Source organism: Mirounga angustirostris, unplaced genomic scaffold (genome assembly GCF_029215605.1).
Source record: "Mirounga angustirostris isolate CCGP_5_RB_7025 unplaced genomic scaffold, mMirAng1.0.hap1 SCAF_16, whole genome shotgun sequence".
In the NCBI taxonomy this organism is placed as follows: Eukaryota; Metazoa; Chordata; class Mammalia; order Carnivora; family Phocidae; genus Mirounga; species Mirounga angustirostris.
In genome coordinates, this window is record NW_026991724.1 from 47,105,059 (window position 1) to 47,128,135 (window position 23,077).

Sequence of the window (23,077 nt, forward strand, 5' to 3'; positions counted from 1 at the left end):
AATCCCAGGCAGCAAGTTGGAGACACTTGATATGCTTGGGGGATACATCTGTCCGATTTTGTCACTGTAATGCTGCGAAACAAGCCACCCCCAAAACTCAGTGTCTTAAAGCTTGATGTCATTTATTACTGCTCACACATATGCACGCCTGCTGGAGGGTAAGCTGATTTAGGCCGGGCTCAGCCGGAGAGGCTTGACTCCAGCTATCTCCCATGTCCCTTGGACCTGCAGGCTAGCCAGGCATGGTCTTGTGGTGATGGCAGAAGCACCAGAGGGCAGGCAGACGGGTGAGGCCTCTCAAGGCCCAGGCTGGGAGCTGGCATTCTGTCACTTCTGCCTCATCCTGTTGACCAAAACAAGTTACATGAACAACCCCAAGTAAAGGAGGGGGAAATACACTCTGCCTGTTTCGGGGAAAGAAATGCACAGTCACGTGGCGAAGAGTGTGACGCTGCAGAAAGGAGTAGAACGGGGGCCCCCCCGCATGCAATTTGTCACAAGGGGTGACAAAGACAAAGGAGAACCACATTCATCCCTTCTGCTCATGCTCTGTAGTTCCCACCCCTGGGCTGGCTGGGAATTCAAAGCCTGGACAAAGGAGAACCAAGGTGTTGGATACCGACCTTGCGATGAGCTCCCCAGAGCCTAGGCTGGAGTCAGGAGGGTAGCGGACCCAGGGGAGGCCCCCTCCCCCCTCATGGGAGCCCCAGGGCAGGGACTGGACAGCATGGAAGGGTCCGCGGTATTCCAGACCAGGAAAGGAGCCGCCGCAGAGGGGGCAGCTCGAGGTGGGGGAGAGAACAAGTAGGAGATTCCAGCCAAGGCAGGGGCCAGGACACTCGGGTCTACAGCCCAGAAGCTCTGGGGTGACCCGCCTTTCTTCCTCACCCCCCAGTCCTTATCCTGGAGGCCATCGAGAACCACAACCTCGCAGACACGGTGCTCAAGATCACAGACTTCGGCCTCGCCCGCGAGTGGCACAAGACCACCAAAATGAGCGCTGCGGGGACTTATGCCTGGATGGCTCCAGAGGTTATCCGTCTCTCCCTCTTCTCCAAAAGCAGTGACGTCTGGAGGTGCTGACGGGGGCGGCTGGGGAGTCCTGGCAATGGGGGAGGCGGGGGGGGGGTCAGAACGGGAGGGGCGGTCTCCCGCCGAAGTGAGGATCCGGGCCTGGGGGGCCCGCTGGCAAGGTCAGGCCCTCCAGGCACCAAAGCAGGCGTCTGCTCTGTTTGCGGAAGTGGCAGCTGAGAAAGACTCGGATTTGAGTGGAAAATTCCAAAGATCTAGAGATAGGGTGTCAGCACCAGGGCCCTCAGACACCATCCAGCACACCGCCCCACCTGTCAGCAGGAAATTGAGGCCTTTGGAGGCCTCTGTCCATCCATCCTTCCATCCATCTGTCCGTCCGTCCTCACTGGGTGCTAGGGATACAGCACCCTCCTGCCCACAGGGATAGTAAATAGGAAATAAACATACAGGAAAGCTGGGGAAATAGCTGGTTTCAAGTTTAAAAAGTCATAAAACAATTTTCAAAAGATAGTGAGCTAATCCCCCAGAACAAAGCATCAGATAGTATTAAGAGCCAGGAGGTTTGATCGAAAAGCCCTCTGAGGACCGGAGGATGACTTTAGGGAAGGCTTTTCTGGGAAGCGACCCTTGAGCTGAGTTTGGGCTGACAGGAAGGAGAGGCCATGCACAGTTTGGGGGAAGAAGTTTCCCAGGCAGAGGGGACAGTGCCCACAAAGGAGACACCGGCGTGAGAACGAGCTTGGTCCATTCCAGATACGACTACAAGGCCCACGCGGCTAGCGCACGGCAGGCAAGGAGAAAGGTGGTAGGAAATGACAGAGGAGAGAAAGCTGGACGAGGGACCAGACGCCGGGCTTTATTCTAAGTGCAGGGGAAAGCCGAGTGGCCTTTATGAACGGCATGGTCCGGCCGAGCATTGCAAGGCTCCCTGGGCTGTAGGATGAGGAATGCGTTGTAGGGGACAGGAGTAGTGGGGGCGGGAGGCCAGTGAGGAGGCTGTTGCCCTCACCAGCGAGACTGGATGGTGGCAGCTGAACCTCTTCAACCCCTGGCCTTCTCCTGGGAGGGAGCCAAACCCGGGTCAGTCCCCAGCTGAGGCACCAGATGGACCAACCAGCAGTCATGGCTTTGGGGCAGACAGATCAGACGGGAAGTCTCCATGAGAGCAGCGCAGCCCTTTGGGGAAGGTTCTGCGTGGCTTTACATTGAGGCATTCATTTATGGTACCAAACATTTAACAGAGCCAGGTCTCAGTGGCAAGGAGCAGAAAACCCCAAACGAAAACAAACGTAAGTTTCGGCTCGCATGTAAAGCCTGGGACCACTGTGGTGCCCCCCGCGACAGGAATTCAGGATCCTGGGGTAAGGGGGGGGTTCCTCAACAGGGGTGTCATTGACATCAGGCAAGATCATTCTTCCTTGTATGGTCCCGCCCTGTACTTTTCAGGACACCAGGTATAGATGGTTCCTGGCCCCCAAACATCACTGTGGCCATCCAGACATCCCCACGGGTTTCCAGCGACGTGGGGAAGGTGGGGGTTAATGCCATGTCCAGCTGAAAGCCACTGTTACTGTCCTGTCCTCCACCTTACGTGGCCTCCGCTCCCAAGCTCACTTCATCATCCAAAATGGCTACTTGGGCTCCAGCTTTTAGGTCCACATTACAGCCAGTAGGAAGGACAGAAGCAGAAAAGACACCCCTTCTCTCTAAGGACACTTCCTGGAAGTGAGTTGCAGAGGACACACCCTCCCCCATCCCACTGGCCGGAAGTGTCACCACAGGGGCTTCCTTAGCTGCAAAGGAGGATGGAAAAGTATTTTTTTTTTTTAAATGAGAAATGTTTTTTGTTTTTTTTTTTAAGATTTTATTTATTTATCTGAGAGAGAGAATGAGATAGAGAGAGAGAGCATGAGAGGGGGGAGGGTCAGAGGGAGAAGCAGACTCCCCGCTGAGCAGGGAGCCTGATGCGGGACTCGATCCCGGGACTCCAGGATCATGACCTGAGCCGAAGGCAGTCGCTTAACCGACTGAGCCACCCAGGCGCCCGATGGAAAAGTATTTCAGACAGGATGCGCACAGCTCAGATTCGCCAGCGCTGGTCCTGAGAAGGGAGACCACCAGCTGTAGGAGAGCGGACGTTGTGTCCATCTTGCTCCGGGGCCTAGAACAGTGTCTGGCGCCCTGCAGATGTGTTTCTATGTCGAATTAATGCACGTGTGGATGTGGGGGAGCCCAGGGACCTACTGCATGCCGGGCGCTGCACAAAATGGTTATTAGGCTCCCGAGGGAATTCAGATGGGCCCACAGGTGACTAGCAGAGTGGTGCACGCCCCGGTGTTGTGTATCCATGAAGGGCACTGCCATGGGCACATCAAGCAGGCCTGAGTCCAAGTGTGGACTGAGACCTGTCCACTTAACTAGCTATGTGACCTTTGGGCAGACAACTTAACCTCTCTGAGCCTGCACCTGCTCGTCGGATAAAACGGGGGTCATACCAATACCTTCTGCCTTACAGGGCTGTTGTGAGGATTACTGAGAGCGCCTAGCACAGTGCTGGCCTGGAGTAAGTGCTTTATAAATGTTAAATAGTGTTAACTTGTTTTTAGAGGTAAGTGCCGAGGGTTCTTCTGGGAACAGAGGAGGGGCCTCTAACCTAGCTTTGGAGGCTGTGGAATCAAGGAAGCCTTCCTGATAGGGCACCTGAATTCTGACTTAAAGGACAGTTACACAAAGGGAAGGATGTCCTCGACAAAAGGAACAGCATGTGTGAAGCCAGAGGTTAGGAAGAACGGGGCTTGTTCAACTTGTTCACTGTGGCTACAAGCTGACGCTGGGGTTGGTACGGGGGCGAGAGCACTTAGAGGCAAGTCTACAGTGGTCATCAGAGGTCAGGGCTAAGAAAAGTGGCTTTGCCCCGTGGGCACAGGGGACACACTGAAGGTTTTCAGGTAGGGGTGAGGGGAGAGAGAGCAAAGGCAAGACGTGAGAGAGAGAGCCAACCCCACAACACCCATTTGAAATCAGGCCAGCAGAAGTCAGTCATGTTCTTGTGGCCTCATTGGGAGATGTTGGGGTGAGGGAGGCCCACCAGGGGACCGGAGGCAGGGCTGGAGTGTAGGTGAGGATTGGGGTGAGATGCAGCATCACCCCTCCCTCTCCCCCACCTGCAGCTTCGGGGTGCTGCTCTGGGAGCTGCTGACGGGTGAGGTCCCCTACCGTGAAATCGACGCCTTGGCCGTGGCGTATGGCGTGGCTATGAACAAGCTGACGCTGCCCATCCCCTCCACGTGCCCCGAGCCCTTTGCCCGCCTTCTGGAGGGTGAGCCAGGGCCCTGTGGAGATAGGCTCAGCTCGGGCGGCAGGGGCCCTCGGGCCAGACCTCACCCCTTCACACCCATCCATCCCAGTGGGTCCAGGAGTGAGGGAGAAGGGGCCGCAACCATCGGGCCACAAACTGCCTCCAGGGACCCCAAACTTTTGTTCTGACCAGGCCCACAGCTCCTGAGGGCAACCTGTTAGCATTCACTGGCCCCAGGATTCCTCCCTGATTCTTGATTCTGCCACACGTGAGGGAGTGGGTCCCCAGGTTTCTCTGCCAGAGTCTCACTGAGTTCAATGTTGCCAGGAGTTTGGCTCTACATTCCTTCCCCTCGGCTCCATGGAAGTTGTCCGTCCACAGTCCCCTGAAATCCTGCCTGCCACGGAGCAGGCTGATGCCCCAGAGCACGGCCACTGACATCTCCCCTCCCACCGCTGTCCTCCCCACCCCCACCCCCACCCCAGAATGCTGGGACCCAGACCCCCACGGGCGGCCAGATTTCGGCAGCATCTTGAAGCAGCTTGAAGTCATTGAACAGTCAGCCCTGTTCCAGATGCCACTGGAGTCCTTCCACTCGCTGCAGGAAGACTGGAAGCTAGAGATTCAGCACATGTTCGATGACCTCCGGACCAAAGAGAAGGTGAAGGCAGGGGATAAAGTGGGAGGGGTGGAGCAAGCTCCTGCATTCCGGTGCCTTTGGTGGGGCAGAGGCCCCTCCCCTGAGCCGCAGTCTTTGAGTCCATGCAGAGCCAAGGTGGCCTTCTTTGTATATTAAGGAAAGACAGCCTGTTGATGGATTAATAAGAAAAGGCACCCTGCACTGACGTTCTTACAAGTGATACCACCTGATGTGTGGGATCGGTTCTAAAACACAACAGCCAAAATGGGAGGGAGGGAGGAGACAAGGAAGAAATGACAAGAAAAAAAGGATTTGCAAAGTATAAATAAGTTGTTGACCTCGAATGATGAGTACACTGGGGGCTCTGTCTCTGCTTTTGTGGATGTTTGAAGTTTTCCAAACTGAGGAGCCAAAAAGTTAAAAATCAAAGGGGTCAAAATCAAGCCACCCCTTTCTTTGTGCAAACAGCCCCGTGTCCTGGCACCCAGCTGGTCTGGTAAAGAGTGAGCTGCCCCACGTGCCGCGCCCCGACGGACCCAGCAGCCCCGGGACCATGGGGGGCGGGGCAGGGGGAGGAGATCGGTAGGGCCCCTGTCCCCCAGCCGCCCATCTCCTCCCCAGGAGCTCCGGAGCCGGGAGGAGGAGCTGCTGCGGGCCGCCCAGGAGCAGCGCTTCCAGGAGGAGCAGCTGCGGCGGCGGGAACAGGAGCTGGCGGAGCGCGAGATGGACATCGTGGAGCGGGAGCTGCACCTGCTCATGTGCCAGCTGAGCCAGGAGAAGCCCAGGGTCCGCAAACGCAAAGGCAACTTCAAGCGCAGCCGCCTGCTCAAGCTGCGGGACGGCGGCAGCCACATCAGCCTGCCCTCCGGTACCGCCCCCCGCGCCGCCCCCGGAGGCCGCCTCGAGCCGTCGCACGCAGGCTTTACCTCTTCCTTTTAGTTTGTAAACGTTTTTTCCGTGCTAAATATATCACCCACATGGAAAAGGACCAGAAAACAGCTTCAGGAGCGCATATAATCACCCGCATGAAGGCGGAGAGAACCGCCATCCACCCCTCCAGATGCCCTCCTCATGCCCCCTCCAAACAGCCCCTGCCACCCCCTGCCCCAAGAGTAACCTCTGTGATGACTTTCAGGGCATTCACTCCTCTGCGTCTCTTGATTGTTTCGTCTCCCACCTATTTTTTATAATTATCTTTTAGTCTGCTGCTTTCTCCCCGCTTGCCAATAATTTGTTGAGGAACATCATTTATCCTGCGGCATCTCCCACGGCGGGAGCGGATGTTGCGGCTTGCATCCCGCTGTCATCCTTAACGCGCCCCTCCGTCCCCTGAATTTCCTATAAAGTGGTATTAAACCATGTGAAATTGCTGACGTTCAGCCTTTTTTGTTTCACGTGGCTTAATCAGTTTCAAGTTCAGGTTTGGGCTCTTGTTTCCCCACAGCCTGCTTCCTAGGCACTGTTAACAGTGCTCACCTCCGTCAGGCCCATGATGTCTGCTCGACTCTCTCTCTGGGACATTAGAAGCCATAGTGCCGCGCCCAGAATAGCACTGGCCAGCAGAAATCTAATGCGAGCCACACGGTGAAGTTTTAAATCTCCTCATAGCCGCCTTAAAAGCTGGAGAGAGAAACAGGTGCCATTGATTTTAACAATATATTTTATTTAGCCCAATATATGCAAAACGTTACTGGGTCCCATGCAATCAACACAAGAAACACTGTTAGAGATTTTACCTTTTTTCATACTCCACCTTTGAAACCCAATGGACGTGTTACAGTTACAGCGCATCTCGGTCCAGGTGCTAAATTTTCATCAAAAAATACTTGACCTGCATTTGGATTTCATGAAATTTACAGTTGAGAAAGTAGATTCTCTTTCTCTCTCTCTCTCACACACACACACAAGTAGATTCACATACCCAAATTGTTCAAAACACGCTTCAATGTTTTCAATAACAGAGCTGAGTATCTGTTTTTAGTTTAAATTTAAATTCATTGCAACCACACAGATGAAGTTTAAACTCTCCAGTTCCTCAGCTGCAGTCCCACATGGCAAGTGCTCCGTGGCCACATGTGGCTAATGGCCACCACGTTGGACACTTAGCCCTAGATCCGTAGTCAATCCTTAGTTAATCAAGGACCCAATTAGGATCTTGCCTCTCAACCTCGCACATACACCAGACATCTCTGGCCGGCTCGTCACAGTTACAAGGCTGCCCTTCACTTCGGAGTTGCCGATGCAGAAGGCCCAAGAGTGAGCACCCCCCACCCCCCACCCCCGGTCTCCAGGTGAGATGGGCAGTTTGGGAATGCAAAACAGTGGCATTCCCATCCAGTACTCCTATCCTTCTACAAAGGGACCTTCTCTTTGGTTACCCACGATGCTGTTTGCTCAGGGAAGTCTCTTTCTTTTCGCAGGCTTCGAGCATAAGATCACAGTCCAGGCCTCTCCAACCCTGGACAAGCGGAAAGGATCCGACGGGGCCAGCCCCCCGTCGAGCCCCAGCATCATCCCCCGGCTGAGGGCCATTCGCCGTGAGTATCTTCCCAGGCCCTGATCCGTCAGTCGTCAACGACCTTTCTCTGTGCACATACCATACGCTGAGCCGGAGGACCGACAGGGACAAGACAGGCAGGGTCCCCTCCCTGATTCGCATCGGGGAGACAGACCATAAATAAGCCAACAAGTCCGTAAGCGGGACAATTTCCTGCAGCGATAAGCGCTGTAAAGGAAAGCAGGGAAGGGAATAAAAGAGCAGAATGGCTGTTTGACATCAGGAAGGTGGTGTAAGGACCTGGGGTTTGAGCAGGGACCTGCGGGCTGAGAAGGAGGGAGGAGGGCCAGGATCTGAAGGAAGTATGTCCCTGCCAGAGGGACCGGCAAGGGCCAAGGGGGGTGGGGGGGTGGGAACCAGCAAGGGAAGGGTCCCGTCTGCAGTTAGAATCCAAGGTCCCTTGGACTTGTTGGTGGAGGGCGGATCCGAGAGTGAGGCAGGGAACGCAGCGGGCACAGACTGGCCTCCAAGTGGCTTCTCTGGGCCCAGTGACTCCTGTGGACGGTGGTGGCAACAGCAGTGGTGGCAGTGGGACATGGGGCCGCAGTGGGCCCCCAAAGAAGGAAGAACTGGTTGGAGGCAAGAAGAAGGGCCGCACCTGGGGACCCAGCTCCACCCTGCAGAAGGAGCGGGCTGGAGGGGAGGAGAGGTACTTGCCGCTGGCAGCCCACCGCTGGCCCTGCCCCTGCCCCCCCCCCCAACCCCCGCAGCCAGCAGCCAGCAGGTCGGCACTGCAACCCCTCCCCCATCTCTGGTGCCCCCTGCAGGCTGAAGGCCCTGGGGGAAGGAAGCAAACAGTGGTCATCTAGCGCCCCCAACCTGGGCAAATCCCCCAAACACACACCGATCGCCCCAGGCTTCGCCAGCCTCAATGAGATGGGTAAGAGGGTGAGGGTGCCTTTAAAATGGAGAGGGAGGGGCATCCGGAGGGAAACATCGCCCGAGAGGAAGAGGTGACCGCTCCCTTCGGGTTGGGGGGTAGGGAGGGAGCCGACGGCACTGGACCCGTGGGTCGGCAACATTCCTGGAAGGGGGGGGGCGCCCATGGGTGCAGGGGGCTCTGTGGGGGGAAGGACTGGCGGGACTTGGTGGCCGCACTGCCGGGAGGGTCTTTCGGGGCAGCCCCCTCGCCACCAAGTCCCCTGGGGGCCGCGGGGACAGCGGGGGCGGCGGCCAGCCCCGGAGGCGAGTGACCGGCCCTCTCCCGGTTGCAGAGGAGTTCGCGGAGGCGGACGGAGGCAGCAGCGTGCCTCCCTCCCCCTACACCACCCCGTCCTACCTCACGGCGCCGCTGCCGGCCGAGCCCTCCCCGGGGGCGCCCGCGCCCCTCTCCCGGCCGGGCCACGGCGGCCGGCGGCGCTGCGAGCTGGCTCTGCTGGGCTGCGCCACGCTGCTGGGCGCCGTGGGCCTGGGCGCCGACGTGGCCGAGGCGCGCGCGGCCGACGGCGAGGAGCAGCGGCGCTGGCTGGACGGCCTCTTCCCCCGCGCCGGCCGCTTCCCGCGGGGCCTCAGTCCGCCCGGGCGCTCGCCCGGCCGCCGCGACGACGCGGCCCCCGGCCCGGGCCTGGCGCCCTCGGCCACCCTGGTGTCGCTGTCGTCCGTGTCCGACTGCAACTCCACGCGTTCGCTGCTGCGCTCAGACAGCGACGAGGCCGCGCCGGCCGCGCCCTCCCCGCCGCCCTCCCCGCCCGGCACCAACCCCCTGGTGGACCTGGAGCTGGAGAGCTTCAAGAAGGACCCCCGCCAGTCGCTCACGCCCACCCACGTCACGGCCGCGCGCGCCGTGAGCCGCGGGCACCGGCGGACGCCGTCGGACGGGGCGCTGGGGCAGCGGGGGGCGCCTGAGCCCGCGGCTCCCCGCCCTGGTGAGTGAGGCGCCCCGCACCCGGGGCGCAGAAAGCGACCCTCCTCCCCTGCCCCCACCAAGGTCCGAAGGTCCCAGCCCGGCGGCGAACCCCGCCCCAATGCCAGGGTGGCCTCCTGCTTTGCATGGGAGGAAGGGTCTGTGTCCCCACGGCCGTCACTGCTGGGGGCATGGTGGGTCCCCGGGTGATTGAGCCCCAGGGATGCAGGAGAGGTGGCAAACCGCAGCGCCTCCAGGGGCCGGGCGGGTGACATTATTGGCAACAGTAACAACCATAGCGAACAGTCCTGTGCTGGACGATGTTCCCCATACATTTATTAACAACGACAAAGGCGAGCAGCATGGGAGTCAACTACCTACTACCAGGCACTGTGCTACTTGTCCTAAAATTACCGTTTTATTTCCCCTCGCCTAGGGAGGGTGCTGCTCTCCTGCCCCTCAGAGACCGTGCTATGCCTCGGGTCTCTCCGCAGGCCTGTGTGCATGCACCCAGCACCTCAGAGGGGGGTTGGGGGGATGACGGCTTTATCTAGAGGGGTGACAAGGGAACAGGCTCTGACAGCTTAAGGAAGATGCTCAGAGTTGATCCCAGATGAGTGAGCGCTTTGGAGCGCTCGGGGCCTAGGTCAAGGTCGCACCCCCGGCTGGAAAGCGGGCCCAACAAGATCAGCAGATACTTCTAAGTAAGTCAGAAATTCCAGTTCTCACGTAAAGGTCCTGGCTTTTCAATGCCACCCTCTGGCCCACCCCATTGACCTCATCTGATCCTCTCTTACCAGGCCCTCGAGAACCCCTGGACTTCCCCCGCCTGCCCGACCCCCAGACCTTGTTCCCGACCCACCGCCGGCCCCCCGAGTTCCCTGGCCGCCCTACCACCCTGACCTTCGCCCCAAGACCCCGGCCGGCTGCCAGCCGCCCCCGCCTGGACCCCTGGAAACTGGTCTCCTTTGGCCGGACACTCAGCATCTCGCCTCCCAGCAGGCCGGACACCCCAGAGAGCCCTGGACCCCCCGGCATGCAGCCCACGCTGCTTGACATGGACATGGAGGGGCAGAGCCAGGACAGCACAGTGCCCCTGTGCGGGGCCCATGGCTCCCGCTGAGGCCCACCCTCCACCGCCCGCCTGGGCAGCCATGAATGTAGCGCCCCAGGCCCCGCCCCAGCCTGCCGTGCCACAAGGCGAGGGGAGGCCCTGGGCAGGATACTCACTCTATTTATTGGGGAAGGGGGGAGGGGGTCACTTAATTTATTCCTTTGTACCCCAGAGGGTGGAGCCCAGTGCCCACCCTGCAGTGGGTGGGGGAGAGGGTGGGCAGGGATACTCAGGGACAGGGCATCATAGGGATTCGGCACAAAATGCAGCATTAAAGGTAACCCCTGCCCCCTACCGCTCTTGGCTGTGTCTTTCCCCAGCCCGGGGCCCTGATCCTGGGTCATCCCCGGGAGGGCACCCCCACACCCCATCCCACGCTTCCCCCCCTGAGCCTCTGGGTCTCTGATCCAGAGGGTGAAGCTCAGGCCACACGTCCCCTCCCTGGTCCCCACAAGAACACCACACAAAGAGGTTATGGTCACCAGTGACAAGTGCTTTACCAGCAAACACACGAGTCGGGGGGGAGTTACACGGTGAGGTGGGAGTGGGGGGGAGGGCAAGCCCCCCTCTGCTGGCCTTAGCCAACGACATCCCGAGTCCCGGCCCCGGTCCCACTGTCTTCCCGCTGGAGGCTGCAACGGTTCATCTTCAGCTGAGTCAGCTGGATGTAGCGTAGGACATTGGTGTCTGCAGGGGAGGTGGGCACGGCATTATCTGGGTGTCCCGGGGCAGCGGGTGACATCTGCACCACAACAGTTCACACCTCATTGTTCCCAGCCTTCAGTGGCTCCCCCGCACAGCTGCTCTTGCCAGAGCCCTTCTCCCAAAGCCCCAGCCACAACAAGCGGAACGGGGGGCCTGTCACCCCTCCATACTCTTGCTTTTGCTGTGCGCTCCGCCAGGAACGCCTCTGCTCAGACGCGGCTGGCATACTTCTGCCCACCCTCCAACAACTGCGACAAGTCTCTTCCCTCCAAACCTCTCACCAAGAAAACTCATCTTGCTTCTGCTCCCACAGCCCTGGGTCCTGTACCTGTCCTGTTCCCTTGTCATTGGCCCTCAATACAAGACTGATATTGTGTCTGTCCCCCCCCCCCACACACACACCCTATGATGTCCTAGAGGGCAAGCAACAAGCCTCCAGCTCTGCCAAGCCTCCCCACCCCGACCCTGACCCCGACCCCACCCCTGCAAATGTCTTAGCTGTGTCCGCCCTGGGGTCTGCCTCCCTGCAAGTGCTCCGTGAGCAGTGGGTTGGTGTGTGAATGGGTTAGTGAGTGGATGAATGAGAATGGGGGGTGGGTGGAGATGGGGGGGTGAGTGGGTAGGGAGTGGCTGAGTAGGTGAGTGGGAGGCATCGATGAGTCAATGATTGAATAGATGGGAGGTGGTTGGGTGCATGTCAGAGGAACATGGGGGAGGGGAGGGGTGAGTGAATGGCGGGTGCGTGCCTGAGTGGGTGTGTAAGGAATAGGTGGATGGAGAGGTAAATGCTGGGGGAGGCGGCACAGCTCTCCCTCGAAGCAGTTCTGCCCTGATCCTCCCTTGTTTGTTTCCTCTGCTCTAGCCCCTTTCCCTGCTTCGCCCGGCCCTCACCTGTGGGCTCCCGGCTGCGGGCCTCCTGCAGGTAGCGCAGCGCGCGTGCGTAGTCGCCCAGGTGGTAGAAGGCAATGCCGGCGCGGTAGGTGGCCTTGAAGTTGCCCTGCTGCTTCTCCAGGACCTTGAGACAGTACTCACGCACCCGCTCATAGTTCACCAGCTCCGACTGCAGCAGGCAGGCTGCGGAGACACCGGGACCGGTGGTCGCAGAGCCTGGGGCACCCCCAGCCCTCACCTGACTGCTAGGAGCCAGGCCTTCAGGCTGCAGGAGCCCCCAGCCCTTTCAGGTGGCTGAGCCGGGCCTAAGAGATTGCTCAGGCCACCTGGGCCGCCGATCTTCTGACCAATCAGGATAGAATCAATCTGCGCCGCCGCTAGAGGGCGCGAAAACAGACAAGCGCTCGCGGGCGATTAGCTGGGAAGTTTCTGCAGGGGAGAGTACTAAAGGCGATCTCAGGTGAGGGATGGGGCCTTGAATCGCTAATCCAGGGTAAGATTTTCTCACCTGAGGTTCGCAGGTGACAGCCCAAAGCCCATTTCTTGCATCCCAGCCCTTCCATCCCTGTGTTCCCCTACACCCCAACCCCTCTCCTTGATAAGCTCTTGGGTCTCCCTTCACAAACCCCAGGTCTGCGTCCTTCAAGCCTCCAGCCCCCCCGCCCAAGGCTTCATGGTTGCCCGTCACTCCCCACCCCTCTCCGTAGGCACCCTCTGTGCCCCCCCCCCCCCCGACGGCCCCATACCCGTGAGAGAGTCATAACATTCCACCTCCGTGTTCTCCACCAGGCGCCGCTGCTCCTCGCTGAGGCGGGCTGGCCCCGGGCTGCTGGCGGGCCCGGGGGAGGGGGCGGGCAGGCCTCCAGGGCGGGACCCCTGAGCCGCCTTCAGCTGCAGCAGTGCCCGATGATACTTGCCGATGGCTTCCCGGAACTTCTTTTCTCGGTAGCAGCGCTGGCCCTCCGCCTTGAACGCCACGGCGGCCCGCAAGCTGCTGTCGAGCGCCGCGCCCAGGCCCCCCGACGGCTCGGGGGCAGGGCTGGGCCGAGCCGAGCCATGGCGGGGGCCCGGGCCCGGCGGGGAAAGGGCGGGAGGCGGGCGCGGCGGAGGCTCCGGGGCCGCGCTGAGCATCAGCACCGGGGACAGCGCGCCGCGCTGCATTGTGGGAAACTCCTGCGGCCGCCGCTGCAGCTACCGCATCGCCCCCCGCGGGGCCGGTCCCCACCCTTTCTCCGCCCCCGCACCTCCGGCAGCCGACTCCGCCTGCCCCCTATGGGTCTGGAGAACCCCTCAGGACTTTCCCTTTCTGTCCTCCAAATCAGCCCCAACCCTGGGGAGAGTTCAACCGGCCTCTCCCTTCTTCCCACTCCCCTTACCTCCCACCCTCCTGCCTGCTCTGCTCCCCCCTGCCCAAAGCTCCCAAAGCTTTCTGGAAGGAAAAGACAAGTCTGGGGGAAAGAGCCGGGAGATAGCAACCTCGTGGAAAGCAGGTTTTCAGATCCCTAGGCATTTCACATATTTAGATAGGAACACGGTTTATGGGCTCGGGCTGCCCGGATTCAATTCCCTGCTTTTATTTCTCACTAGTGGTAGTACTTGGGCAAATCACCCAAATTACCTGGAACTCTCTATCCTCATCAGTACCGTAGGACAATGATAGCAACTTGGAAACTCATTTGTTTATCTATGCAACAAACAAATATTCACTGATATCTCTTCTGTGCCCAGCTCTGGTCTGGGTGATGCTGAGAAAGAGCAGGGACTGGGACAGCCTCAGCCCCTACCCTTACTGAACCCCTAGTCCAGCGGAGAGACAGACCAGTGACCAGACAGTGACAGCCCTGATGGGCTAGCCTGGGAAGCTCTGGCAAAGTGGCCAGGGTGGGACGGGAAAGGAATAGGGGGTCGAACCCTGGGTGGGGGAGGCACAACGGGCTGTGAAGGTCCAGAGGAGGTGCCTGCCCTAGACTGAGGTGGTGAGTGAAGGCTTCTTGGAGGAGGGGATAACTCAATGAACAAGAGATCTGCTTTTTGCCCTCCTCGAGCTCACTGACTGGGTAGGAAAAGCAGTGGGAACGCAGACAAGTGACAGCCCAGAGTGAGCAGCACAATAATACAAGAGTGTACAGAAAAGAAAGCACGTGAGAGGCTTTTAAGAGAAAAGCAGGGTGAATGAGACAGTTGATCTTCAACTCTCCTTAGCTGCTTACTTGGTGGTGGGACCTTGGCTTCCTCCTTGCCTTCCTTCTGTGTAACCCGGGGATAACAAGTGAGTTTACTTCAGAGTAGTTGTAGGGACAGAATCATGTTATGCAGATAAAGCAGTTAGCACAGGGCGTGGCACAGGATGGACAATGAACAACCCATTTCTTATCACCAATGAGACTGTGGGGTATGTGACCCTAAGTGCCTGGCTGAGTCAGCATCCATGTATAGTTGTTGAAGGAATGAGTGCGTGAATAACTATGTATTACCACCCTCCCCTGCACCCTGCAAGACCCTGGCTTGGGCCTCAGCCCCAAGCACCAAGCTTAGATTTCCACTCTCCCCTCCCCCTGCACTGCACATTCTCTTCTTGGAGGCCACATGGCAGGTCCCACCCGACAGGTCCAAACCTGAACACAGCACCTTCCATCCCAATGGCCATATTTGCTTCTATCTCTTATCGAGCTTTGCCGAGTGGGTTTCTCCCCCTCTCTGGTCCTCCAACCTTGAACATCTCCAGGGCAAAAGCTTCCTCCTCTGTTGCACCTTCAAACCTAAGCTTGGTTAAGAGTCTAATATATTCCTGAGGTTGGATTCCTGAGATCACCTCAGGCGTGTTTTAATTTAAAAAGTGTGGAGATCCATTGATTTATAACAAATATTTTCTGAGCACTTACTAAATAGCTAGGTGCTGAGGGTTCGGCAGAAACGGGGGACAAGTGTACCTAGCTCGCAGTCCTGCTAGGATGCAGTGCTAGTAATTCCATAACACCTACTAGGTGTCAGGCACTGTCCTAAAGCTCTACATCTATATTATATTAACTCACACCCTCATCACACCTCTATGAGACCGGTGCTACAATTTATACCCATTCACACCGTGGCACTCTAGGGGTTAAGTACATCAGATCTCATTTATAGAACACTTGCTATCAAAGACCCATACTATCACAAACTGATGACTCCCACAGGCCAGCATGTGATGTGCTGGGCTTGTGCAACCATTAAAAAATACTGAATTAGTTGCTAACATATGGAAGTAGAGATACTTATGGAATTGTAGATTTTCAGCTTCACTTGAACAAAATCTGAAAATCTGGCCACATCGAGGTAGCATTCCTTATGAGTGGGGCAGCTTCCCACAGTCCCCATCCCTCCTAGTTTCTTCCCAGCCCTGAGGCCGAGAGCCACTCGGGTTGCCGCATCTCTGTCCATTTGTCTCCAGCAGACGTTTGCGCTGGGGAGCCTAGTTTTAGCTCGCCGAGCCGCGCTTGCGGCAGTCCGCCAGTGCCGCCTGGCGGAGGGGTCCAGAATTTGCATCGTGTCTCGCAGCCGCCATTAAGGGACTCGGTAAAGAGCATCCAATCAGAAAGATGAGAAGCCTGGGGAGTAACCAATCAAAAGCGAGAGAGGAGTCGGAATTCGCCCAATGAGGACGGAGAGCGCTCAGAATTAAAAAAAAAAAAAAAACCTCTTTTATTGAAGTGGGAGACGGATACACACGGACAGTCTTTTTTGGTGGGGTCTCGGGCTTAGGGAGGCCCGGGCTGGGGGCGGCAGAGCAGGCGGGCGGCGGCGAGGCTGGTGCCCTGGCGCTGGGGTCGCGCGTACTTGAGGAAGATAGCGGCGCGGCCGGGCGCGGGGCCTCGGAGCGCGGCGCGGGCCATGCATGGCTCGAGCGGGCGCAACTCTGCGGGGCTAAGGCGGGGAGACGGAGAAACTGAGGCGGGGGCAGGGGCAGCGGTGAAGACGACCTGTTCTCGGAGCGGGGGGGCTCGAGGCTGAGAAGACACGTTGCCTGGGGTCCCCGAGGACCGTTCAGGGGCTCTCTCGAGCCAGTGGAGAGCCGGAACCTCGGGGAGGGACGGAGCGGGGCTGAGGATGGACAGACATCCAGCTCTACCCTGGGGGAGGCGGGGGGGGGGGGGGGACGGGCTGGGAGAAAAGAGGACTCACCCTGACCCCATTTGCGGCCACAAGGGGAGCTGGGGGACCCGAGGTTGGCAGATCTCTCATTCTCAACCCTGGAACGCAGTTCGGATCTCCCGAGGCCCGGAAGATATGCTATCTTCCACCCAGGGGCAAGGTTAAGGGTCCCCAAATCTGGACAAACACCTCATTCTGACACCCCCAAACTAGGCAGACACCATTTCCTCTCACACCCAGAAAAATCAAGTCTGGGTGCCCCCCCTCCATTGTCTCTCATTCTCAGAGGGGAAAGACAGTGACCAGGAAAGTAGGTTCCTGTAGCCACAGGGGCGCTCCCCTGGAGCCGTACCTGTAAAGCGAGGGCTCGAGGCCGGAGCCCGCCCCGTCGAGCAAGCGGTGCGCCAGGCTCAGCGCCGCAGCTGCGCGCCGACCGGGCTCCCATCCTGCGGCCTCGGCCTCCAGCAGAGACAGCTCCAAAAAGTAGGTGGCAAGTAGCACCACCTGCCAAGGCCCACCGGGAGATCAAGCCACGCCCCTCTCCCGGTACAGGCCACGCCCCTACCCGCGGGAGATTGCCCTTCTGCCCCCTTCCCCCTCTGCACCTGGGGGCTGCTCCCGGCCAGCGCGGCCAGTAGCCCGAGGCAAAGTAGCGGGCCCGGGTGATGCAGCCGGAAATCCAAGCGGCTCAGGATGCGGCGCTCGGCGCGCAGAAGCTCGGCCCGCGAGAAGGAGCCAGCGCCCAGGAGGCAGAGGGAGGCCGACTGCGGATGGCGGGGAAAGAGGTGGGAGTCTTCGGCCCCGGCTGGTTGCTCCCTGCCCTGTAGCGCCTGGGATCGGTTCAGTCTCCGTTCTGAACCCCGATTTCCTGGTCTGTAAGATGGGTCTATTGATTTGTTCTCTGGAAGCCATGGAGAGCACAGGCTTCAGAATCAGAAAGACCTGGGTTCGACTTGAAACCCTACCATTTTCACACTGTGTGACATGGACATCATTGAAACTGAGACCGAGTTTTCTCGTCTATAAAACGGAAGTATTTCTCCGTACGTCACCTGGCAGCTCTGATAAGGCACGGAGTTCTGATCAGGCACTCACTATAACTGTTCAAAACTGAGTCCAAGTCCCACCTGTTTGGGGCAAAGTATTCCTCTCTCCGGGCCTCAGTCTCCTCCTCTGCTAAAGGGACACATTGTATCAGGCCTCATACAGATATGCTGGGATTCCAAGAATAGATAAAGCGCTAGCTCGGCACACAGGAGGTGTTCCCATCTGTGACGCAACGAGCGAGGGTTCCACCTTCCCAAGCCCCACTCCAGAAAGTACCTCGGGAAGCACGCACTCTTCCATTTTGCAGGCCACGAACAGGCAGGCCACGCCCAGCAGCTGCAGGCGGTGTAGGCGCACTCGGCCGGCGCGCAGGTACGAATCCAGCAGGTGCACCGCCAGGTAGAGCGTGTCCCCCGCCAGGCCCAGGTACTCCTGGGGAGGGGCGTGAGTGACCACCAGGGTTCTAGGCCGCGACGCGGGCTCAGCCCTGCCCCCTGCCGGATACGTACGTGCACCTGGATCAGCCAGTCCACCACTAGCGCGCGCATCTCTGGCGTCACGGTCGGGGGCAGGGCCCTCCGGGGCAGCGCGCGGCACACCTGCGGTTGGGCAGGAACGCCCTCACTCTCTCCACCTGTGCCTCGGCTTCTCGCCTGAGCTCCAGCCCCCAGTGCAGCAGCCTCCTTGCACCAACTGGCCGAAGCGTGAGCGCCTCACTGAAATTGGCCTCCAACGTCTTCTTCCAAATGTGTTTCTATTCCTTATCCCCCATTAGAGCCTTGGACTTTGTTCTGCACGCCTCCCTAATCCACCTCTCCAATCTGTAGCCCCATGGCCACGGCTCCTCCTGAGCATCTCCCCCTGGGTCTCCAGACCACTAGCCGACACCAAGCCTCAGCCCATCCTCCTCAGAGCAGCCAGAAGGGTCTTTCTAAATAACAAAACTGGCCAAGGAACTCCCCAGCTTAAAACCCTTCCACGGCTTCCAGTACCCTCAGGAGAAAACCCTAATTGCTCTCTCAGGCGCTGCCCCCTGAGCCAACACCACCTCTTCCCTCTCTCCCTTCACAACCCATACTCCAGCTACACCAGCCTTCTCTAGCCCTAGACTAGGACAGGCTTGTTCCTACCCCAGGGTCTTTGCACTTATGCTCAGTTCCCTCCACCTGGAATGGTCCTTCCCCAGCTCCTTGCACTCAGTTCCCTCCACCTGGAATGGTCCTTCCCCAGCTCCTTGCACTATTGAGCAACAGCTCAAATTCCCTGGACTTTTCCTATACAGAATTCTCCCTGCACCCATCCCGCTTTGTGTCAGCACTTTATGGTCCTCTTAGCATTTTCAGTCTGGAGATGTCTGGTGTTCCCTTGTGTGTTGTTTGCCTCCCTAGGCTGCTGGTACCACAAGGGCAGGTATCTCTCTCTGGATCACAGCTGTCTCTCAGTTCCTAACAGAGTCCCTGGCTGGGGAGAGACACTCCCCACCTCACTTTCTGAACAACTTCATGCCTGCAGTATTTCTTCGGACAGTGCCTGGCCTGCAAAGGTATCTGCAGATGACCGTGTCTGCACTGCAGTCTCCCTTCTGCTGTTACCGCCTACGTTTGCTTGGTTGTCCACAACGAGCGCAGACTATGTTGTTCATCACAGCACCCCCAGGGCCTAGAATATGCTCAAAAACATGTTCATAAATTGCTAAGTGTTTGTGAACGAATACATGCGAGGGACAAGTAGGAGGGGCTGCAGGGAGGTGTGAGTTTGGGAAGCCTTGCGGGGTGGGTGTTGGGCCAGCCGCCAGCTTTTACCTCGTCTAACCCGAACCCCTCTGCTGCCCTCCGGGGCGCGCTCACCATGACTTCGGCGAAGATGTCCCCAGCGTACTCGCGTTCTCCCTCCAGCCCCAGCGCGCTCAGCGCCTCCGCCAGCCCCGGCGGCGCGCACGGCCCAGGGGGCCTCTCCTGGCTGCCCTGGGGGATGCTGTCGGGGTGTGGGGCGCTGGGAGGGTTGGGGGAGGCGGCGGCGGGACTCTGCAAGGGAGAGGGGTGGGGGTCAGCACCTGGAGAGGGACCCGGGCCAGGAGGCGAGACCCTGGCTGCTGCATCTCACCAGCATCCTCCACGCTGGCGTCCGGGGACCAAGCCAAGCACCCCTCTTCCTGCTGGAGCGAAAGACCCGCCTCGGCGCTTTAAATTGCATGCGCGCTGAACACGGCTCACCTAGGCAGGTGCAGAGGTGATGGCGAATACTATGCAGATTGGCTCTGGCTCCTCCAAAGCTAAGGTCAGGCAGCTGGAGTCAAATCCTCTTCCTGCTACTTACTATGGGATCAGAAACAGCCCCTCCGAGGCTCCCTTTCCTCAGCTGTAAAGTAAGGACTTTTTCAAAACTACTAAGACAAGTGGCCAGCGATGGGTCTGGACTAGCTCAGTGAACTCCTCACTGCTCCCTGGTTTCCATACCCCACAGTCTACCCCCCCCACCGCCCCCACGCAGCCAGAGGAATCCTGTGCACACCCAAGTCAGATCGCACTCTGCCTCTTCAGAACTCCATCGTGGCTCCATCTCTCTCAAAGTCCACGAGGTCCTTTTTGATCCTCCCACCCATCCCCACACACCTTTGAGTTCATCTCCCAACCCTCCCCCAACTCGTGTCTCTCCTACCACCAGTCTCCTGGCTCATTCTCACCCACACCAGGCACGCTCCTACCTCGGGGCCTTTGCACTGGCTGTTTGCTTTGCCTGAAATGCTCCTCCCTCAGAGATCCCTTATTTAAGGTATTTACTCAGACGATACCTTCCCTGTGAAAAAGGCTATCCTGAGAATTTCCTATCACCACTCTTTGTAACTTACACTCTCCTTAGCACTTACTGCCTGATCTTATTTACTGCTTCCCTCCCAATGAGAATGTGAACTCCAGAAAGGCAAGGCTTGTCTGGTGTTTTGTTTTAATTGCTGTATTCCCAGTGCCTAGAACGGAGTTTGGCACGTGGCAGGTACTCAGATATTTCTTGGATGAGTAAGTGAACAGGCTGCACATAACTTAGAAATGGTGACCTGGAGGGCCTCTCTGAGGAAGTGATGTTCGAGTGAAACCTGAAAGGCAAGGAGCCAGGAATGCAAAGGGAAGGGAGAATATTCCAAGTGGTGGAAATAGCATGAGCAAAAGCACCGAGGTAGGAAAGGGGTTGCTATTTTCAGGCACTGGGAGGTCAGCAAGGCTGGAAAAGTGAGCAGAGGAATGTGAGATGCTGAACCAACGACTTCCTGTCACACAGTAACACCCAAACTCCTTACCTTGGCCACATGGTCCCTTCAGCCCATTGTTACCTCTCTAATCCCATTTCCTTCTGTTCTCCCACTCCCTCGTTCTATTTGACACACCCTCTTTATGTTCCCCAAACACATCCAGCACCTGCTGGCCTCAGGGCCTTTGTGCTTGCCCTTCCCTTTGCCTGAACACTTGATCAAAACCTAGATATCTACATTTTCAGAGTATCTCTACACAAGATACTAACTACAAAGGGAAAGTAGGAACTTTCCAGTGGAGACACCTGACAAGACACCTTAAGCAAGGGATCAAAGTCATCACCAGTCATGGGACAGAATCTCCTCTCCCTCTTTGAGGATGCAGGGAGAAGGGCACATTTCTCAAATTTTCTGTTAAAGGTAGCTTGACTATAACTGTGAGGAAACACCAGGCCACAAGCCGTAAATGAGGGACGTTCTGTGACATAACTGCCCTGTATCAAACCTGACAACCGAATGTAACAGGAGTCATCAGCCAGGGGACTGTCCTTCTGTGTACAAGGACAGGAGTGGGACCATTAGTCAAATTTGATAAAGACCTGAGAGAAGAGGGTTGTTTTCAGTATTCAGTTCCCGACCTGGTTAATTGAACTGTGGTTGTGCAAGAGAATGTTCTCGCTTCAGGGCGGATATGTAAACACGGAGGGGGAGGAGGGAGTGAGCAGAAAATGGTCACAGGAACCTGTGTGAAGGGTCAATGAGAATGCTTTGTACTTCCTTTAAAAATCAAATTTTAAAGTAGGGTTTATGGGAAGCTGCAAAGAGAGAACAGAGTTCCCGGACACCCCACACCTACTTTCCCCTACCAACCTCCTAGTGTAGTGCATTTGTCACAAGCATGGACCAACTGGGATAGCACCCTCATCGCCTATCGAGGGCACTTCCTGCCAACAGGAGTTACAGGGTTGATGTTGACCTTGATCACTGGCTGATGTAACGTTTATCAGGTTTTTTTCATGGAAAAGTTGCTTCCCCCCTTTCTATACTGTCCTCTTTGGAAGTCACTTTGCAGCCCACACGCAAGGAATGAGGGAGATGCTCCCCCACCTTGGGGGCGCAGCATCTACAGAAATTACCTGGAAGTCCGTTCAGTTACGTCTGTTCCAGCCATTTATCATTTATCTGCTCGCGAACTCCCTGATCGTGAACTTTGGGTAGAAGCCGGCGCTATGCTATTTCTTTTGCTCCTCCAAGTACTCTCAGCCCAGCGGGGTACTTTCCACGGGCCCCCAGGTCCCTTCACGTACCCCCCATCGGGGACGATCTGCTTAGCCCGCTTTTGAGCGGGTCCTTCCTTCAGGGCACTACAAGGTGCTCCAGGCCTAGAACTGTGTTTAGTACTATTCTTTGGAAGTTCTCTTCTCCAAGCCTGCACCTGCAATTATTTAAAAGATAAAGGTAAAAATCTGTGAATCCGCACACTCTGGAAAGCTATCGGACACGTATTAAATTCCAGCCACCCTAGAATGTAGGCCACAGCTGGGAGGCAAGCCACGCAAAAACCAAACCAAACCGAAGGTAAAGAACCTTTATCTGGTGCCCTGTGCATCTGCAAAGAAACGAGCGAGCACCAGGATGAGCACTCAGGAGCTGGGATCCAGGCTCATTTTCATTTTACTTGCTTCCTCAGACTTTGGTGTTGCTCACGTTCTTCTCACACACACACACCACGAGAAATTTCCCACAAGCACATGACAAAAGACAGATTAACCCACTCAAAACTAAAGGTTTCCAATTGGTGAAATTTTATTAAAATGCTCCCCAGCTGAAAGGCCCTTTGGGAAAACTACTACAGAAGGAAGCACCACTATAGCGAGGGAGCTATCTTTGCCTGAGGGAAGCGGTTCATCAGCCTGTGGGCCCCGCACTGGGGACCCGGGGACCCGGGGGCCGCGAGGTGACCCAGCGGACTGAGGTAAGCTCAGGATAACCCCCGCAGGAGAGCAAGGGGTGACGCGAAAACGAACGGGCCCCGGCCTCCTCAGGGGCCTCAACTGGAGGGAAAACTAGGCAGCTTTTTTCTAGAAGCTTCTCTGCTGCTTGTCTTATGACCGCCAGGACATACTCTTGTAATTAAATAAAGTCCACATGAAGTGAGAAAAAGCCACGCATTCCTTGGGTCTTAGCTGCAGCAAATGCAGATTCCTATGCACCGAATCTGACTTTTCTGCTACCCTCACTCAAGATCTCTGAGACTCCATGCATGTGAAGAAGCCCTACCGCCTTCTGGCAAAGTCTGACATTCAATTCACCTGTGTGGGGGCCACCCTGGTCCCCAGGTGTGGGCAGAGTGAGTCAAGCACAGGAACCCCAGGCTAAAGGGGGGGGCCATCAGAGGACCCCAGAGCTGTGAGGGCTGTAACCAGAGCTGCCCCCAGCTGACAGCCACCACGATTCCCATTCATACACCACGGACTGTGTTGGAATTTGGGGGCCTCAAGGCTCCTTGGTTTAGCCTAAGTAGGGAGAAGACAACATGTAGGCAATGCCCAGCTCTAGGGCCCAAGGGCCCCAC

The 23,077-nt window shown here is 57.5% G+C and overlaps 3 protein-coding genes across 3 annotated transcripts in view; 1 reads left to right on the forward strand and 2 right to left on the reverse strand.

The window, feature by feature from the left end:
* The window catches only part of MAP3K10 (mitogen-activated protein kinase kinase kinase 10), a 15,331-nt gene extending 4,547 nt beyond the window's left edge, over positions 1 to 10,784 (forward strand). The window contains exons 2-10 of the mRNA XM_045891525.3: positions 896 to 1,076; positions 4,203 to 4,351; positions 4,816 to 4,991; positions 5,592 to 5,838; positions 7,391 to 7,507; positions 8,017 to 8,176; positions 8,295 to 8,407; positions 8,742 to 9,392; positions 10,171 to 10,784. Of these exons, the coding sequence (XP_045747481.1) occupies positions 896 to 1,076; positions 4,203 to 4,351; positions 4,816 to 4,991; positions 5,592 to 5,838; positions 7,391 to 7,507; positions 8,017 to 8,176; positions 8,295 to 8,407; positions 8,742 to 9,392; positions 10,171 to 10,493 (2,117 nt within the window). The 3' untranslated portion in view covers positions 10,494 to 10,784. The remainder of the gene's footprint in view (positions 1 to 895; positions 1,077 to 4,202; positions 4,352 to 4,815; positions 4,992 to 5,591; positions 5,839 to 7,390; positions 7,508 to 8,016; positions 8,177 to 8,294; positions 8,408 to 8,741; positions 9,393 to 10,170) is intronic.
* Positions 10,785 to 10,875: 91 nt separating this feature from the next.
* Positions 10,876 to 19,232, reverse strand: TTC9B (tetratricopeptide repeat domain 9B). Its single transcript, XM_045890379.3, has 4 exons — positions 19,106 to 19,232; positions 12,827 to 15,667; positions 12,081 to 12,263; positions 10,876 to 11,171 (listed from the first exon to the last, which is right to left on the reverse strand). Exons 2-4 carry the CDS (start codon positions 13,239 to 13,241, stop codon positions 11,062 to 11,064), a joined length of 708 nt encoding a protein of 235 aa, XP_045746335.1. The 5' UTR covers positions 13,242 to 15,667; positions 19,106 to 19,232; the 3' UTR covers positions 10,876 to 11,061.
* Positions 15,740 to 21,427, reverse strand: CCNP (cyclin P). Its single transcript, XM_054511555.1, has 7 exons — positions 21,373 to 21,427; positions 19,106 to 19,356; positions 17,768 to 17,857; positions 17,535 to 17,690; positions 16,817 to 16,975; positions 16,564 to 16,715; positions 15,740 to 15,983 (listed from the first exon to the last, which is right to left on the reverse strand). Exons 1-7 carry the CDS (start codon positions 21,425 to 21,427, stop codon positions 15,818 to 15,820), a joined length of 1,029 nt encoding a protein of 342 aa, XP_054367530.1. The 3' UTR covers positions 15,740 to 15,817.
* Positions 21,428 to 23,077: the final 1,650 nt, after the last annotated feature.

Coding starts and splice junctions, on each gene's coding strand:
- TTC9B (XM_045890379.3), bottom strand. CDS start 13,241: ATGCAGCGCGGCGCGCTGTCCCCGGTGCTGATGCTCAGCGCGGCCCCG. Junction 12,264..12,826: donor ATGTTATGACTCTCTCACGG/GTATGGGGCCGT, acceptor GTGTCTCCGCAG/CCTGCCTGCTGCAGTCGGAG. Junction 11,172..12,080: donor CCGCAGCCGGGAGCCCACAG/GTGAGGGCCGGG, acceptor CCTCCCCTGCAG/ACACCAATGTCCTACGCTAC.
- CCNP (XM_054511555.1), bottom strand. CDS start 21,427: ATGAGGGTGCTATCCCAGTTGGTCCATGCTTGTGACAAATGCACTACA. Junction 17,691..17,767: donor ACTGGCTGATCCAGGTGCAC/GTACGTATCCGG, acceptor GCCCCTCCCCAG/GAGTACCTGGGCCTGGCGGG. Junction 16,716..16,816: donor TGGCCGGGAGCAGCCCCCAG/GTGCAGAGGGGG, acceptor GGGCCTTGGCAG/GTGGTGCTACTTGCCACCTA.